General features: G+C 37.0%; 1 protein-coding gene across 2 annotated transcripts in view; it reads left to right on the top strand.

Moving 5' to 3' along the window:
* Nucleotides 1-17,068, top strand: part of LOC127455607 (inhibitory synaptic factor 2A-like) — a 71,027-nt gene extending 53,959 nt beyond the window's left edge. The window contains exons 4-5 of one of the 2 annotated variants that reach the window (XR_007899696.1): nucleotides 15,496-15,956; nucleotides 16,068-17,068. Coding sequence is in view for 1 of the 2 variants with exons in the window: in XM_051723650.1 (XP_051579610.1) it covers nucleotides 15,496-15,679 (184 nt within the window). In the remaining variant the exon portion in view is untranslated. Of the gene's footprint in view, nucleotides 1-15,495 lie in introns of both variants that reach the window. The other variant, XM_051723650.1, reaches the window with a different exon arrangement.
* The last annotated feature ends 268 nt before the right edge of the window (nucleotides 17,069-17,336 follow it).

Raw genomic sequence — 17,336 nt, 5'->3', positions numbered from 1 at the left:
AAGGGAAAAAATAGAGAGTAGAAAATAAATTTTGAAGAAACTGAAATAAGAAAGAAATTGAAAGACAAGATGCATCGTGATGCATCGAGAATCGTTTTATAATCGAATAATTACCCTTTGAATCATAATTGAATCAAATCGTGAGGCCAGTGAAGATTCAGACCTCTAGTTAAATAGCAGATTATCAGTTCATAAACACTTTTCACCCTGTTCCTAACACAGTGCTCTCGTATGACATCAAAACATTTCTATTAGAACATTTTAACGTTTGCATCACATAACCAACTACATTTACAAGGTTGTTTGAGCGAGATCAAATTGTGCGGTAGTTCAACTAATGGAGCATTGCACTTGCAATGCAAAGGACTGGGGTACGACTCCTATAGAGCACATGAATCAAAATGTGAGCTGAAAATATTAATGAAGCACCACAAAATGATGTGGTTGCTTCAGCAATTGCGATTATCAACTCGCATTTGCTTTTTCTGACACTGTTAGGTTTAGGTTTAGGGTTTAGATTGGGGGTAGGTTTGATTGATTTTAAACTCGATAGAGCATTAACCTTAAAAATCTCATCTGTTTATTATCTTACATTTGCTTTTTTTTTTTTTTTTTTTTTTTTTACACTATCCATATCTGTTAGGGTTAAGGTTTATAATTTAGGGTAGGGAGGTCAGTTTTGTTGATTTAAAACTCAGGGCAGGGCCACAGGGCAGAGACTGGTTCAGGAGGCCTGGGAGGTGGCCACAGGGCAGGGACTGGGTCAGGAGGCCTGGGAATAAAGCATTAACCTTAAAAACATCGCAGTGGACATTTCACCTCATAACTGCCATGAACATGTAAGGAGCCATGATATATAATTTAAAAAAAAATGCAGCCACAAATTCTATATTAATGCGACAAATTGTGACGTTGCCGCAGTAACCTTAAATGACAAAACTCCACTTCACGCCCTATCTCTGACTGTTCACAGATCCCATTGGACAGGAGACCAACTTTCTCAAAGGATTTTGAAACAGCACAAAAACAGAGCAACATGCTCCTAGCAAACATGCAACTGGCTGGCTGCAGCATACTGCGCCACATTGTTCTTTCAAACAATGCCACATCCTTCCCTCAGTGCAAACTATTTAACATGCATTCCTCTTTCATTTTTTCTTCCTGGTCTCCAAACCTAAGCATGGATCAAAGCTTGCAGTTATCAGACATCCCAGAGAATGCTAAATCACTAGGGACTTCACAAACATTTGTTGTCTGTCTGTGTCGGAGCTGTAGCCTAGCGGGCTGCTCTCATGACATGTGGGGCTGAAGCATCATAGGTGACCTGAATTTGAGTCCTGGCTTGTGAGGTCCTATCCCATTCCTACTCTTCTCCCTCTTATTTCCTGTCACCTCTTTACTTTCCCTATCCCATTAAAAGCCAAAAGACCATAAAAATAATCTAGAAAAAAATTTGGTGTCTGTAAAAATTTGGAGAGCACAAAATATATTAATTTAAAAAAGGAGAGGATGTAATATTATAAATATAAAGTGAGATTCAAAAATCCACTTGTGAAAATGCTTCTATTTTGTATTATTCTAATTTAATAAAAAAAAAAAAAAAAAAAAAAAAAATCCATTACAAATGTTATTATTAGCCTAATTCCCATTGAGATTACTTTATTTTGCTCGTGGAATGTGTGACCGTGCATTAACAATGTAAGGAAATTTAGTATTTGTTATATCACACCATATACCGTCTGACTGTCGCGACTCACGTTACATCACGTATACTCAGATTTGTATTCACATCTTTGTTTATTAAATTCATTTTTACAGCTGTTTGGAATATCTTTGTCCTCTCTGTTTCTAACTTTACAGCGAGTCAGAATTGGAAACATAATGACTCTTGAAAATAGGCACCTTAATATTCATACACATGTAAATCATACACATTTTTAAAACAATCCGGCACATTAATCTGAATTACAGCATGTCTGAAAGTGTAAATTCGCAAATGCTTAGAATTGCCAAACATTCACCCTCCAGTGGCTGCAACTTCATGCTTTGATGGCTGAGAAAGTGCTCATTCATTAGGGTAGGAGTGTATGTGTGGTCTCGAGTGCGCTGCAATTAAAAAAAGATCAGCCCAGAATTTGGGCACGATCAGCTGATCGGCAATCACATTTAAGATGAAGATCGTCCAATTGTGTTCAGTGACCGATCGATCAGTCAGTGCATCCCTAAATATTTCCTAATTTTTGAAACAAATTCAAATTCCTATAGAATTCTGTTTATTTCCTGTTTTAAATTAGATGTTGAATTCCAGATTTTCAGTGTGGACTGACTTTTGAAGCCTTGTAGTCATGGCTAAAGTGTGTTGTTAGGCATGATGCACAGCCAATATTTTACCAGGTAATAGAGTTGATGTTGAATGACTAAATGAGGTAGTATTTACAATATAATAGCAGCTAAGGCACAGGGCGCCTGTTCACCTAGCTACTGCATATCAGTGTGCAAGCACACATAAAATAACATTAACAGAATAACTGTAACGTTGGGTTCTTGGAGTGGAAGAGAGGAGACACAGGAGTAAATACTAACAATCGCTGGAGTAGAACAAATGCTGGAGTGGAAACAAACAATAAAGCTCAACATGCAAACTTAACACAATGTAACACTTCAAGGACTGACAAAGGAATGAACAAAACAGGAGGGTATATATACAAACAATGACTCATGATGGAATGGAGGACAGGCGAGGAGGAGTGGAAACAAATGGAAGTGATGAGGGCAGTGGATTCTGGGAGATGTAGTCCGGAGGAAAACATCAAAATAAGAGTCCTTGAAGAACATGGAGACAGACTGTGACATTACTACCAATATCTATAAATTATCAAGTTTATCTAGAAAGTACTCGTATATCAAAAAATTTGTGTGTACATTCATAAACCTCTGAAAATTTGAAATGAAGCGAGAGGGTCCTCGCTGCAGAATGTAGCATGATGACTTAGTGGATCTAATCCTCTGAGTTTTTGGTGACATAGTGGATGTTTTGGTTTTTATGCGTACACTGAGTATATTGTTACTTAGTATTAAAGTATTACACTGAGACATTTGTGTAATATAGCTTAGCTTTTAAAAATGGTCATAACCATGGATTGCATAAATTACTTTTCCTTGTTTTACCTCTTCACCCACAGAAAACAAATATATAAATTAAGCAATATACTCCTCACTATAATGTGCTCCTCATTTTAACATCTACTCCGCCATACATAAATGCCATGGGGTGAATTATTTGTATTTGTATATTAACATGTAGTGGTCAAACATACTTGGAAGTATGCAAAAGTGAAATTAAAGTGAATCTGGAGCACTTTAAAAATGACGTGCTCAGCACACGGAACTGAATGGAGCACATCTGTTACTCTGAGCACGAGTTGTTTAGCACAGAACTGCTCACTGTACACTGTAATAATGCTTATACACATTACAGACAGGACACAGCAGTGTGCATAGACTTTGAGGCGAACAGCTTGATTTATCTATTAATGTAATAGATCATCTTAGCCCTTTTTAGTTAAATAATCACACAATATCATACCGCGATTTTATTTTAATTAATTGCGCAGCCCTGATATATAAATGAGTGTGTGTATGTGTTAAATGAATATATACTGTATTAATGACCGTTAAGTATGCTACAGTAATAAAACATTAAAATGTGAATACGCATGCACATTAAAACATCCACTACGTCACTAAAATACAAGACGCATGGGATTAGATCCACTACATCATCACGCTACTGTCTGCAACGAGGAGTACTTGAATGAAGCGCCCGTAACTGTTCCGTAACTAATGCTTTTTTATGGGTAAAAAGAAAAGAAAGGAGGCCATTCATCAACATGTGTGCGCCGAGACTAGTTATTTAGTTTAGTTAGTTATTTACACAGATTCCATTCTACGATCAGATCAACTTGGCTCAAATTATTTGTGCTTTTGCTTGGCACTCATGTCTCAGAGAACATGGCTACAAATACTCTTATTAAATGCCCAGTACACCAGACCATAAGGCAAAAACAGTGTTTCATAATCTTTATAATCTAGAGACTTATTTTCTCAATAAACCACATGACTAACTGAATATGCATTCTGATGCTGAGAATGTGCACTAATTGGTTAAAAAATAAGCTCACTTGCCTGGATGAAACATTGTGTTTTTAGTTCCTTCTGTTTAACTGTACTACTCTGAAAGCACTGGTAAAATACCAAAAGATATGCTTTAATAATAAATAATTAATCCACTAAATGGATACATGTGTGGGTGGTGTGGTGTAGTAGGGTTGTCATGACACCTTAACAATGTCTTATAGTACAATACCAGCTAAAGTATCATGTTACCACTCATACTGTTTGAATAATGGGCTAAATGATGAAGCTATTTTCATGCTGTACTATTTACATTTACATTTAAGCATTTGTCAGGTACTTTTTTCAAAAGTGTATTTAGGTTATACATTTTTATTGTGTGTTCCCTGGGAACTGATCCCATGATCTTGGTGTTGCTAGCATCATGCTCTACTAGTTGAGCTACAGTTTTATAAAGATACTATTGTTATTATTGTTGTATTAAATGTTAAATTAGAAAAATAGTATCTTCACTTTCATACACCATTGCATTGGTTTGGTTAAACCTTCACACACATCTGAAGATGATGCATTCTTATATTCCATCTGCACTATTTTTTAAAGGTGGATATACACTCACTGAGCACTTTATTAGGAACACTATGGTCCTAATAAAATGCCCGACATGGTCTTCTGCTGTTGTAGCCAATCCACCTCTAAGTTTGACATGTTGTGCATTCTGAGATGCTATTCTGCTCACTATAATTGTACAGAGTGGTTATCTGAGTTACCATAACCTTTCTGTCAACTCGAACCAGTCTGACCATTCAGAGAAAAATTAGACCTTCTTTAGCTTGGTATTATTTAAAATTTCACAACTTAGTCCCGCTGTCCATCATTTCATCAGTAATCTGAGGCTATTTGTTTTTTGCTATTTATATATAGTTAGTATCGATACCGAGATACCAGGGCTGGTATCGTACCAAAGCCAAAACTTTGGTATCGGAGCAACCCTAGACACTAGTAAAGAAGTCGCCACCCCATGCCATTCCTTCGGACACTCCCCTGACCTACACTAAGCGAGGAAGCAAGCCAGGATCCATCACCCATCATTAGTCCCTGATCTCAGTGAAGTTTTTGTGCCTGAATAGGAGCAAATCCCCACAGCCATGTTCCATCATCTAGTAAAAAGCCTTCTCAGAAGAGTGGAAGCTCTTTTAGCAGCAAAGGGAGTACAAACTCCCTTTTAACAGCCATGGTTTGAAATTAAATTTTCAACAAGCACATATAGGTATAGTGTTTGGGTGTTCACATGCTTTTGTTCAAAGTGATTACTTAAATTTTTAACAATGTAACTGGCTTGTATGTAAACACTACATAGTAACAGCATGCCCATATGCCTCAAAAGCAGCAACTGTGTATATAGCAGCATACATGAGCGTTTATATATTTTTACATTCTCATATGTCAGAGTAGTGAAACAGCATGATGTGATTTTGCTGCTCTTCTCCTGTAGTTGGACACATACTGGGAAACAGATAGTGGCAGATCGAGCAGCATGACCCATTGCCGTCCTGACATAGCCTCTGTCCTCAGGGTGCGCTGACAGGAGACAGCCATGACTCATTCATCAGAAATAGGAAAAAATAGCCATTAAGAGTTTTGAAATAGTAGCAACCATCCGTTTTTCAAGCACAGTGGCCAAGATAACTCCCTGTGGTACTTCTACAGTTCGCATTTAGCACCTTTTTGCTTCCAATTTAATTTATTTATCTCTTGACAGTCCAGCGGGTACCCACAGACTTTTGGCAATATCATTCATGTTAGGAGGTTATAAAAAAGTCCCATTAATTGTGCCAAAAGCAGTTGTGCTTTATTGTTCCATTTGGATGTGTTCATGGTATTTTACATTTCTTTGTTTGTTTCCAAGTGGATTACTGTAGGTGTCCTGTGTGCATTAATTATTATAGTTTTCCTGAATTGCTAAAACAATAAACCCCATTTTCTGATTCATTTGTCGAATTAATCACTTGTGTTGCAAAACGGTAAAAACTGGTAGCAAAAGTTAAACACAACTACAACACAGTTGTCATCGTTTACACACAACGACTCAGATTTGTTCACACGTGTTTCTAATGATGTAAAAAAGTGATGCTGAGGCAGAATGAATCTCTCATTTGACTCTGATTTTGCAGTTGCACAACATTTTTAAAGTTACCTGTAATATGTTTTTCATTTAGAATGTTCTATGTTCTTTGGGGTTTTGCAGTTGGACTACTCTATTTTTACAGTATGCAAGTGCTAAATATACAGACATTCAATACTGTATTACTGTAGTACTTACAGTATACAATATATTCACTGTACTACTGTAAATTGTGATTACTATCCTTTTTTTTTTTTTTTTTTTTGCAAAATGTGCTTACAATATTATAAATTTTCTGTAACTACATGCCCTGGACACTGTGCTCTCCATTTTCTGATGTAAAGTCTAATGAATGCTCTGTAGGGTTTATATATTGACTTGCTGTGTGTATGATCTGAAAGCATTGTTTGATTTTGAGCACAGATTAAATGGTGTTGAGGCAATTGTTTGATTTTGCCAGAAGAGTCAGGGGTTTTGTGAATGTAGTTTGGAGATTTGGTTTTGTGTTTAAAGTTGTAAGAAAATGGGTGAAGATTTCAAGAAATGTGTTTTAGCAATTCAGAAAAACTATATGTTATAGCGTGATGCAGATACCCTCCTCTCACTTTCAAAGGCTGCAATATTTCTCATTATAAGCAGCGAGTCAGTTTCTATTAAGTATTTATGAACCATGAATAAACTGGGTGAATCTTGTGCTTTGTGCAGGCTCCAGAATATTGAGCATGGTATAGGAAAGTGCCCTGGTTTTCTCATTCTTTCACTCTCAGTTACTCAGACTAACACCCTCGCAGCTCAGAAATGCAGCTAATCACAGAGAGAGAGAGAGAGAGAGAGAGAGAGAGAGAGAGAGAGAGAGAGAGAGTTGGATGAAACTTTCCTAAACTGTGAGAAATTGTGAGAACATTCATGCGTTTTGGATGCCAGTGCTCACCTTGCTGAACACGTTGTGCTTCACTTAGCACTAATGAGCAGGCCAGTTCTTCACAACCTAAATGAGTAGAGGAAACAGAAGACAAAAGGAATCTGATTGTCTGATTGCCAGCGCTGGGCAGGAAATTAGATTTTTGGCAGAGTGGGCAGTGAGGATGTGCTGATTGTGATCTTGTTGGCATCAAGGAGGTTTGTGATACCTGGAGAAAGCCAAGTGTGTGACCTGCTTGCTGTCATCTCTGCTCGTGGGCACTCTGTTTTGGGCACAGAACTTTTTGAGCCAATCACTAGAGCTGTAAATGCCATTTGACTAATTACACTGGAGCTGCAGGAAAATGACGGCCATGACATTCCGACAAAGCTGAATGGCTGATGACACCACAAGAATATGCACAGTCCCAAGACCTTGCAAGCCCTTCACTAGCTACTATTCTGAGCTGGGACATCAAAGGCAGTAGACAGGGAAAAATATATAGCACTTTTAAAGACCCCATGAAATGTAAAGTTAGAGTTTTGTGGCTTTTAGTTAAAAAATGTGTTAAATTTGAGGTCGTCTACATGCTAATGTACTCTTAAACAGTGGTCGGCTATATGTCATCTAGGCCAATAAATCATATGATATTTGGTATTTTTAAATGCGTGTCATTGGCCAATAAATTGTTTTGTTGGGCCATTAGTTTTGCAAGCCGTGACGGTGCAGATAATCGTCTGTTTGGATGTGTAGTAGTCGTCTGAGACATTCAAAGAACCATTCACAGTTTGTATTGTTGTTATGTGAAATCGTGCAACCACAAAAACAGAACGGCATGCAGGCTCAGGAGACGCACAAAAGCTTGTGATGTTTAAAGTGCTCCTGTGTTACACTCCCCCTGTCTCTCCTCAGCAATTCCCTGAAACTTTTAACTGTTTTTTTCTAATGATAAAAAAGGAAATAGCAATAGAACTTATATACCGTGTGCAAATATGAGGATACCTCATTAAAAGGGCTCATGGCATGAAGTATACCTTTTTACTTGATCTTGTGACATAAAAGAGGTCATTGTACAAATAAAATACACTGTAGGTTTTAGAACTTTGTTGAAACCAAGCTGCCAAAAGGACTCGTTCTCTACTATTGTGATGTCGCACAGTGGTAGACATTTGCATCTACTTCCTCTACAACAACACATCAACGCCTACTTTATCTAATAACTTCTGTAGCCTGCCCATTTGCAGAGCCAATCAAAACAGTGGCCATTTACTGACAAGTCTTAAAGGAGAGGCAGCAACAAAACCCAACGTTTCTGACAGAGGGTCAGAATGAGATAAGAAAATGATCATGATTTACAAATAAATTACTGTTTTTGTTAAAAAAAAAAATAAAAAAAACCTTTACTAATATTATAAGTGAACCACAAGGAAAATATTAAAATAATAATAAAAAAAAGGCATGGCATGACACCTTAAAACTTAATAATTTTAAACCTTCCAATTATTTAATTCACAAACCTCACAAAACCTGAGCAAATCCAACGATGTCATCCTATGAAGTGCGTATTCCTGTGGAGTGCTCATAGATCCTCCTCTGAAGCGTGTTTTATACAGTTTAAGTCAGAAGTTTACATACACTTAGGTTGAAGTCATTAAAACTCATTTTTTTAACCACTCCACAGATTTCATATTAGCAAACTGCTTTGTGCATGACATGAGTAACTTTTCCAACAATTGTTTACAGACAGATTGTTTCACTTTTAATGGACTATATTACAATTCCAGTGGCTCAGAAGTTTACATACACTAAGTTAACTGTGCCTTTAAGCAGCTTGGAAATTTCCAGATCAAGCCTTTAGGCAATTAGCAAATTAGCTTCTGATAGGAGGTGTACTGAAATGGAGGTGTACCTGTGGATGTATTTTAAGGCCTACCTTCAAACTCAGTGCCTCTTTGCACTCTCTTGACATCATGGGAAAATCAAAAGAAATCAGCCAAGACCTCAGAAAAAAAAAAAAAAAAAAAAAAACTGTGGAACTCCACAAGTCTGTTTCATCCTTGGGAGCAATTTCCAAATGCCTGAAGGTTCTACGTTCATCTGTACAAACAATAGTATGCAAGTATAAACACCATGGGACCACGCAGCCATCATAATGCTCAGGAAGGAGACGCATTCTGTCTCCTAGAGATGAACGTAGTTTGGTGTGAAAAGTGCAAATCAATCCCAGAACAATATAACATTACAGATAGCATCACGAGTAAGGAAAATAATTTGGATATATTGAAGCAAAATCTCAAGACATTAGCCAGGGAGTTAAAGCTCGGTCTCAAATGGGTCTTCCAAATGGACAATGACCCCAAGCATACCTCCAAAGTTGTGGCAAAATGGCTTAAGGACAACAAAGTCAAGGTATTGGAGTGGCCATCACAAAGCCCTGACCTCAATCCGATAGAAAATATGTGGGTAGAACTGAAAAAGCATGTGTGAGCAAAGAGGCCTACAAACCTGACTCCGTTACACCAGTTCTGTCTGGAGGAATTGGCCAAAATTCAAGCAACTTATTGTGAGAAGCTTGTGGAAGGCTACCCAAAATGTTTGACCCAAGTTAAACAATTTAAAGGCAATACTACCAAATACTACCAAAGTGTATGTAAACTTCTGACCCACTGGGAATATGATGAAAGAAATACAGTAAAAGCTGAAATAAATGATTCGCTTTACTCTTGTTCTGACATTTCACATTCTTAAAATAAAGTAGTGATCCTAACTGACCTAAGACAGGGAATGTTTTCTAAGATTAAATGTCAGGAATTGTGAAAAACTGAGTTTAAATATATTTGGCTAAGGTGTATGTAAACTTCTGACTTCAACTGTATTTCTTCCTCAGAAGAACTATAAAAGTACTAAAAGAAGGTTTAAGAGGAATCACAATGGTTACATTTCTTATGATTCCCATCCCTAAATAAAGTAATATATTTTTGACTTTTACAATTGTGATTTCAATTTTGACTTCATCAGAGAACATTGCTACTTTTGAATGGATGTTACAGTTTTTTTTACAATCGCTAACATCCTTTTGTCCAATCCGTAGTCACATTTTTAAAACTTAAACACATTTAGCTCAACATCCGTCTGTTGTGGACCATACCATTAACACAATTCAGGTTGTTTTCACAGAATATGCAGTCAATTACCACGTTTCTAAAATGCTTAATTTTCTTTACATTCAAGCTTATCCAATACCAAAATCATGGATCTTTCTTGTCTTATTTACAAATGCTTGCACACAGCATGCCAGAAATGAAGACCTAATTTTCCAAACCTAAAATATAGTACAAATAATTCCTTACATTTATATAGCGCTTTTCCAGCACTCAAAGTGCTTTACATAGTATAGAGGGAATCTCCTCAACCACCACTAGTGACCAACATCCACCTGGATGATGCGATGTCAGCCATAGTGCGCCAGTACGCTCACCACACACCAGCTGTTGGTGGAGAAGAGAGTAGGATGATGTAGCCAATTCAGGGATGGATTGTGCAACAACAGCAGCTCATAAGCTATATTGAAACAGCTGATAAGCATTTTTGAATTAACAGATCATTAAAACATTAAGGAATAGCTGATTTACTGTAATTGTGTTTTATTTTTACACATTTGGAACCAAAGGCCATGTATGTTGGATTTGTTGTTGATCACTGGCAGCAATTTACTCTTACTGCAGCAGTTCTGTCACTTACTAGTTTTGCTACTGTACATTCTATAAAGTAATGATGACTCATTCACATTTAGATAGTATGTTGCCAAGAATGCACACATTCGACACTCAACCAAAAATGTAGAGTATAGTAAAAGGAAACTGAATTATACAAAACAATGGATTTCATATTGTCTATTGTATGCAGGCAGAACTGAAACATGACAAGTAATGCCGTTTTTGTAATGCCATCAACTGTTATATGTTCCTGTTGGACAGAAAACATGCTAGTGTTTTGACAGAATGATTAGATATTGAGTTGGGTTTGCTGTGTATTGATAGAGTTAGTGTATGCAGAGAAAGGTTTTTTGCATTGTGAAATGTAAATTTGGTATTTAATGAACAAAATGTGGTTTTGAGTAGAAAATTAACTATTTGGCTAATTGTGTGATGTTGGTGTGCTGCTGTGTTAAGAGTTTAGAAAAAGAATCATAAGTATAGGTAAACGCTCGTTAGGGATTGTAAAAAAAACTGTACTGTAAACGGATGCTTTTTTTGCCCCTTAAATGTTGTAGTTACAGTATCTACCAGCAGGGGAATTGCAATTAGCATAGCAGACCTGATAAATTCACTCTGCGGCTACTCTCCCAAAGCCTTGTCAAAGCAGAATGTACAACATGGCCGTCAGTCATCTCATAAGCCCTCTCTGCAGCCCCATCCTTCAGCACCGCCTCCAAGTAACCTGTCCACGCAGCACTGCATGAATCTAGGCAAATGGACACAAATGTGTCACACATCAGGCTAGGGGAGGACAGGGGAGGCTAGTTTGAATGAGAGATGGCAAAGATAGCCAGCAGTGTGTGCAGCGGAGATGGGCAGCAGTGCTGCTCAAACAAAAATTACAGACAGATCTTGATAATCCGCTCACTTCTGTAAAACCCTTGAAAATGATCTGGCTGAACTCTCGCACCAGCTTCCATTCACTCACTCAGTTAAAGACCTTCTTTACACCTTCTGCGGAAACCAGTTGCGATTTTGACTCATACCGGAACATAATATTTGACATTGTTGTGTCCAACAATTAAACCTTTCCTTTCATTATGCTCTCATTGGCTGAACCTATTGCAGTTTGTCCCTGTGGTGAAGTGCTACAACATAATATCCGTCTTTGTGGCACGTTGACATGTCTGGCTTGTACCGTGTCATTGACTGAAGCTCATTTCTGAATGCTTGTCTGTATAAAGGATAACGTTCAGTGTTACTGTGATTGAATATTTAGCTGCATAGAGCACCCTAACTGAGCTTGAGTGTATGTATGTGTGTGCATGTTTCTGCATTAAGGCAGCGAAGCAAATAATTGAGCAAGAACCTGGGTCACTTACTGTACATTTATTGTTAACAAGAAGGAGTTATTTTAACATTCACCTGTTCATACCCACAATGTTAAATTAAAATAAATTTCTGTAAATTTACTGGAAGTTATGGGAATATTTCTCCCAAACATTACATTTTTTTCAATATTTACTCACCCTTATGTTGTTCGAAACCCATATAACTTTCTTTCCGTGGAACACAAAAGGAAATGTTTTTGCCTCTTCTCAAAACTTGGCACCTTAGAATGACATAAGAGTGAGTAAATTATGACAGAACTATTTCTTTAATAGATCTCAAATTCTCCACATGATTTGTCAGCATCTGAATGAAGTTGATTAAAGATGCACTCATTAAAAAAGTTTAACTCCTAAAGACATGATTTGTAATTTTGCAACATATGTAGGAAATCATGAACCACTCACATTAAAATGAACACTCCAGTCATATCAATAACCTTATGAAATATATATTTTTTTCTACATGGAGAGGGTCCGCACATGGGGGCTGCCATGATAGAACCACATGACCAGCCGAATACTACTTGCTTAATCTCAGTAACCTTTCTGTTATTTGACACTTTCAGTCATTGATTAAAGTAATCATGGCTGACTGTGAATACTAAATTTCTACAATGAAATCTGAAACTGAAAACTGCTGATCAGTACCGCCGCTTCCTACACGCATACTACGCAGTCTGCGTAGGGCACCAACTCCTTAGAGGGGCACCATCTTACCCTAGGAGGGCACCAGAAAGTCCACCGGCTGCCCTTACTCGTACGTTATGTGTTATTCAAGGACCCGAAAGCAGTTGCGGAACACAGACGATCGCTTTACGCTCATATCACGCGAACCCCTATTTGTCATTCAAATCAGCGTAAATCTGTAATATAGGCACATTTCTGGTTCACGTTACATCCGCCAAATCTTAAATAGCAGCAAGTCCAAATTCCAAATGAAACCTATTTTTTTACATGAGATGTTTTTAATAAATTAGCTAGCAGTTCCAGGTTAAAGGCTTTTAATTTTTATTTTTATCGGTTATCTGTATGTATTGGTATCAGCCACAATTAGCCGAGAATTATCGGTTATCATATCAGCCCAGAAATGCCATATCGGTTCATCCCTTGTGAAGTATGAATCGAATGCTGCTGTAACAGAAAAACAGCATTTATTGTTGCAAAAGCCCAAATGGGACAACAGAATATACAGAGCAGTTCTTAGAATAGTTGATAACCTCAGCATATGTCCACATTTCAGAGCCAGGTTTGCAGATTCTAACTTGCCAGCTCCAGTTTAATGTGAGTAATGTTCACCAGCCACACATATGTTCCCTACTGCCTGTTAGTAGTGTACACAAGGTAACTGCTCAGGTTTTTCCTGTAAAGAATTACAGTGTGTACTCTAGCACAACCTATTGCAAGTACACGACGAGAATCACCTCTGAGAGTTTGCCGAGAATCGCTGAGCTTTCACAAGTTCTGTAAATAGACAAACCAAACACTGCATCTTCTAAATATACCGTGCAGATGCAGAGATACGTTTTTCCAATAATTTGTGAAAATCCAGGACAGACTTGAAAATGAGCTGCAAATCTCTTTGTATCTGTAGTCTGTTTTCGGTGCTCTGTTTTCGCAATACTGTAAATGCGCAGTCAGAAAAACAAACAGAGAATCTGCTGTGAATGAGGACACAAACTCAGAAGTCATTGGTCTGGGTTTTGTTCTTCTGGATTAGTGATAAACACTATCATATATTCAAAGGCTTTGAAATTCAATGCAAATCTTCATAATTTCAGTGTTTCAGCATACCAGCTTTTAATTAGACAAAATGGTAGCGTAATCCGGTCTAAAACTTTAAATGACTGACAAAGAGACAGTTTGTCCATAAAGCCCCTTTCCTCCGACAAACTAAACCCTAGTGTAAGGACATACTGTAGATAAACATAATCGACACCCTAGCAGCAATTTGGATAGTGAGCTCTTTTTCTTTCTTTCTTTCTTTCTTTATTTATTTTCTTTCTTTCTTTTTCTTTCTTTCTTTTTTTTTTTTTTTTTTTTTTTTGCACAAATCTTTTATAAATGGATATAATTGATAAACCAAACTGCATTGATTTCCAATATGCTCATTTGTAGAGCAGGAGAGAGAAAAGAGGGGCAAGTAAATAATGAGGCTGTATAAAATGAGTAGTACTAATGGCCTCTGCTTTTATTGGTTTGTCTGTCTCTGTTCTTTATACTGATGAGTCAGTATGAGGGCCCTGCTGCTTTGTGAATTATTTCATTTACATCAGATTAAAGCTATCTCTGACTGTTAATCTGGGAGTTTATCCACTGCAATCATCAGAAATCTGATGACTTCAGAGGGAAGACTAGGTCAGACGGCTATGGGAGGACAGCCAAATTCACACACACACACACACACACACACACACACACACACACACACACACACACACACACACACACACACACACACACACACACATAAACTGAGACTGTGCTAAACAGCTTAGTCATGATGTTCAAAGGAGAAAAATTTAGGTTGTATATATTCTGCTAAGGCAGAAATAACTTTTGAAGACCCCATGAGACCAAAATTTGAATTTTAGTCCATTTATTTTTTATTGCTTTGAGGTCATCGACAGTATATGCTATTCTACTCCTAAACATTGACAAAATGAACTTTCAGCAAATAAACAAATTTAAATTTTATAGTATTGCTTTTTTCTTTATTTCTGAAATAAGCTCGTTTTTGATAGTTATCAGTATATTGCTGTGCATGTAAACACACTCATTATCCAATAGCCACCACACAGCCTAGGTTACATCGGCAGAAAAGGAAACTCATTTCAGAGTTGCACATGTCTGTCCTACAGTATTTAGCTTTACTTGCTGAGCAATTGCTATGCTAATTAAAGCACTGTGTTCCAATTAGCGTGCATTTGGCATGCTAGCATTCACTGTACTAGCTAGTTTTCAATTGTACTAGCTAGTTAGGTTTCCTCTACTTATTTAAGTTGATCTTACATGGTAATTTAAAGTTCAGCCAAAGAGTTACATTAAAATTTTAGTGCCAGTGAAATGTATGAGTTAGCTTATTCAGTATTTCAAGTCAAGAGCAATTAACATGCATGTGTAGTACAAAATCTGAAAGTTTTTGGGAGTTTATTAAATGGATGTAACTAATTGCCTCAATATTTTGAGTTCTGCTAATTTATTAGGGTTTACAGTGTGCCTAAAATACTGCTGTTTTTCCTCTTTTAGTGTGGAACTAGATTTTAAACTTCAGGAGGACAAACTGCAGCCCTTAATGAAGAGACTGTGTCCATTAGAGGAGCTGACCTACCCCTCTCTGCCTTACACACATGAGGTGTTCACCTCCACTCCCAAACGCAAGTCCAAGACTGAGTCCAAGAAGCACGCTCGCTGGAAACTCTGGTTCCTTTAACATACACCTAGGAATTTGTTTGGATTTGGGATCTCTGCACCAATCAGACCACCACAACAAGCAAATTCTTGTGGAATTCTGCTTTTCTTATTGGATAAACATGGTGACTTGGTGGCTCACTGCTATCCACTGTTTGGATTTTAATAAGGAATAACAACTGTTTTCTTATAATGACCCTCTAATAAACCTTCTGAGTTTGGGAACTATTGAATTCACCTGCACTCACATTTTCCAAAAGGATTACACAGTGCTCCTTAGTTTTAGACAAGTTTGCAAGGTAAGAGAGCAGGGCTGTTCTTAGATGCAGTGTGTATGTTTTTAATAATTATATTTGTTTAACTCAGAGATTTCTTTCTCCTCTCTCTTCATTTATCTCTTCTTAATTTAGGGGGCCAGAAGAGCTGAAAAGAAACGTCAAAGCGAAATGCTTGTTTTGCCACAAAACTAATTTGGAGTCGTACATCAAAGGCATCTAATCAGCAAAGCACAAACTTTTGAGAATTATTAAGTAGATTTGATACCTGAGATACCTCTGTTTCTCTCCCAGTCTCCTCTCTTTGTTTCTGTCTTTCTTTCTTTCTTTATTTCTCTCTCTCAAATTTTAAATAGAGATGGTTTAAATAAAAATTGATTATTATTCTATGGCAGAATAAATGAAATCATACCTAATGAGTAAATGCAGAATCTGTTGACTGCATGCACTATAATCTATGATTTTGCAGGGATATTTTTCCTGGAAAATGTTGAGGATGCACAATTAGAATGTTAGCAATGGTTAGGCTATAAATGTATGAATGAATATGGGTTTAACCGGTTGGTGTTCTGAAAAAAGGAATGAAAAAAAAAAAAAGCTAAAAGATTTATATATTTATGAAGATATTAACTGTGATTGTCTTTCAATTATATAGATTTATGTATCAAATAATACTCATAAAACATTTTTGCATTTCATTTCCTGAGACAGAAGTATTCACAGTAAAATTCACAGTAAAATTCAGCACATGATGAGAATGTTAATGTGGAGCAAATCAACTCTGCAGTGATTCAGGGCTGAAATTATTTGCTGGTCAATATGACGCTGTATTTAACACCTAAGCGTGAAACCTAGTTAAATTCTAGGTACATTTTACAAGTTTATTGTTTGGACTTATTGAGAATATGACTGAATTGGTTGTAGATTTTGTCAAGACTGGTTAAACTGCAGATGTTCCGGACTGAAAAAGCACGAGAACACCATAACTCTGTCTAGATTCTGTCTAGAACAGTGTTCAGTGTCCTGTGGTGGAAAGTGCACAACGTGGAAACACAGAACTATAGCCAGAGGCTATATCCTACAACACACACCTCTCTGTTCAAGCTTACTTGTCATTTGTTCAATTAAATTTTCAAAATGATGGCAGTCAATCACTGAAATCTTGTGCTTGTTTCCCACTTTAAGCAAAGTAATTAAACAATCACAACACAAAAGTTGGGAAGTATAATAATGCAGGTAAAATATAGAGGGCTATGTACGTACAGTATATACAAATTATCCTTAGCATTTATTTAGCTTTAAACAGTCTTTGTATTAGATATTCAGGAATGTCAACTTTCTTCAAGAGACTCACTTTTACTACAGTGCCAAACACTGTATTTATTTAGTAGTCCAAGAACCTTC

The sequence above is a fragment of the Myxocyprinus asiaticus genome, chromosome 17 (assembly GCF_019703515.2).
Source record: "Myxocyprinus asiaticus isolate MX2 ecotype Aquarium Trade chromosome 17, UBuf_Myxa_2, whole genome shotgun sequence".
In the NCBI taxonomy this organism is placed as follows: domain Eukaryota; kingdom Metazoa; phylum Chordata; class Actinopteri; order Cypriniformes; family Catostomidae; genus Myxocyprinus; species Myxocyprinus asiaticus.
The sequence above is the reverse complement of the archived record's forward strand: the minus strand, read 5'-3'. Positions and strand labels throughout refer to the sequence as shown.